The 1,533-nt window shown below is 49.8% G+C and overlaps 1 protein-coding gene across 1 annotated transcript; it reads left to right on the top strand.

Annotated features, from left to right (window-relative positions):
- The first annotated feature begins 260 nt into the window (after positions 1 to 260).
- Positions 261 to 1,133, top strand: LOC145029864 (uncharacterized). The gene has a single exon (XM_078978318.1). The coding sequence runs from the start codon at positions 261 to 263 to the stop codon at positions 1,131 to 1,133; it is 873 nt and encodes a 290-aa protein (XP_078834444.1).
- Positions 1,134 to 1,533: the final 400 nt, after the last annotated feature.

Below are 1,533 nucleotides of genomic sequence, written 5' to 3'. Positions count from 1 at the left end.
CACTGCAAGGACCAGAGCTCAACTATCCCACGCTGGAAAAACTGGTGCTAGCACTCATCTACGCTGCGAGACGATTAAGGCGATACTTCCAGGCACATCAAATCGAGGTACTCACAAGCTACCCTATTAAACAAATCTTGCTTAAGCCGGAGACGTTGGGTCGGCTGGCCAAGTGGGCAATTGAGCTGGGAGAGTACGACATAAACTACCGCCCAAGAACAAGTATCAAAGGGCAGGCATTGGCCGATTTCTTACTAGAAATGCCTGACGGAGGGAATCCGGCGAAAGAAAAGGTGTGGGTAGCTGAAGAGGCCCCTACCATCAATGGTTCATGGACCCTGTACATGGACAGAGCATCCAGCAGGGAGGGCTCATGGGCGGGTTTGATCCTAACTAGCCCAGAAGGAGAAGAGGTAACCTACACCCTCCGTTTCGACTTCCATACATCGAACAACGAGGTGGAATACGAGGCGCTGCTCGCAGGGCTGCAACTCGCCAAACAGATGAGTGTGAAAGCTGTAACAGCGCTAACCGACTCAAGGTTAGCGGCGAACCAAGTAAATGGGAGTTTTGAGGTGAGAGACCAAAGAATGGGAAGGTATGTAAAGATGGTAAAGCAGCTGATAGAATCATTCAGCCAATTCACAATCAAGCAAATACCCAGAAGTGAGAATAAGAGGGCAGACGCGTTGAGCAAGCTAGCGTCCACTTGTTTTGACCACCTATCAAAGAAAGTTTTAGTGGAGGTGCTTCGGGAGAGAAGCATTTATGAACAGCAGGTGAACGTCCTGACCCCCGCAGGACCCACATGGATGACGCCGTTCCGGGAATACCTCCAGAGAGGGGTGTTGCCGGACGACCATGACGAAGCCAGAAAAATACGTATAAAGGCACCCTCATACACAATGGTAAACGGAGATTTGTACAAGAAGGGGTTCGCGTCTCCATGGCTAAAATGTTTAGATCAAACCAAGGGAAGAGAGACACTGCAGGAAGCACATTCAGGGCAGGTAGGCGCACACGAGGGAGCGAGGGCTTTGACAGGAAAGGTGGTACGAATGGGGGTATACTGGCCAACGATACATCAAGATGCGGTAGAAGTAACCAAGAAATGTGGGGAGTGTCAATCTTAAGCCCCAGTCCAGGCGGAACCCCCGACGCCGCTAAGCAACATATCCAGCCCATGGCCTTTCTACCAATGGAGCATTGACATAGTGGGTCCATTCCCAGAGGCACCAGGGAAGCTGAAATATATGGTGGTAGCTGTGGATTACTTCACAAAGTGGATTGAATCCGAACCATTGGTATGCATATCTGGGAGGCACATGATAAAATTTGTGTGGAAAAACATCATGACAAGATTTGGAACACCTAGGGTTCTCATCAGTGACAATGGTTTGCAATTCGCTGAGAACCAATTCAGAGAATGGTGTGTTGCCAAAGGGATAAGCCAACGCTTCACATCGGTGGCACACCCCCAAGCGAACGGTCAAACAGAGGTGTCCAACCGAACCATCATCAATGGGATCAAAA

This window comes from Lactuca saligna, chromosome 2 (assembly GCF_052625555.1).
Source record: "Lactuca saligna cultivar CGN05327 chromosome 2, ASM5262555v1, whole genome shotgun sequence".
NCBI classification, from domain to species: Eukaryota; Viridiplantae; Streptophyta; class Magnoliopsida; order Asterales; family Asteraceae; genus Lactuca; species Lactuca saligna.
Note: the sequence above shows the minus strand (reverse complement) of the source record. Positions and strands in the feature narration are given on the sequence as shown.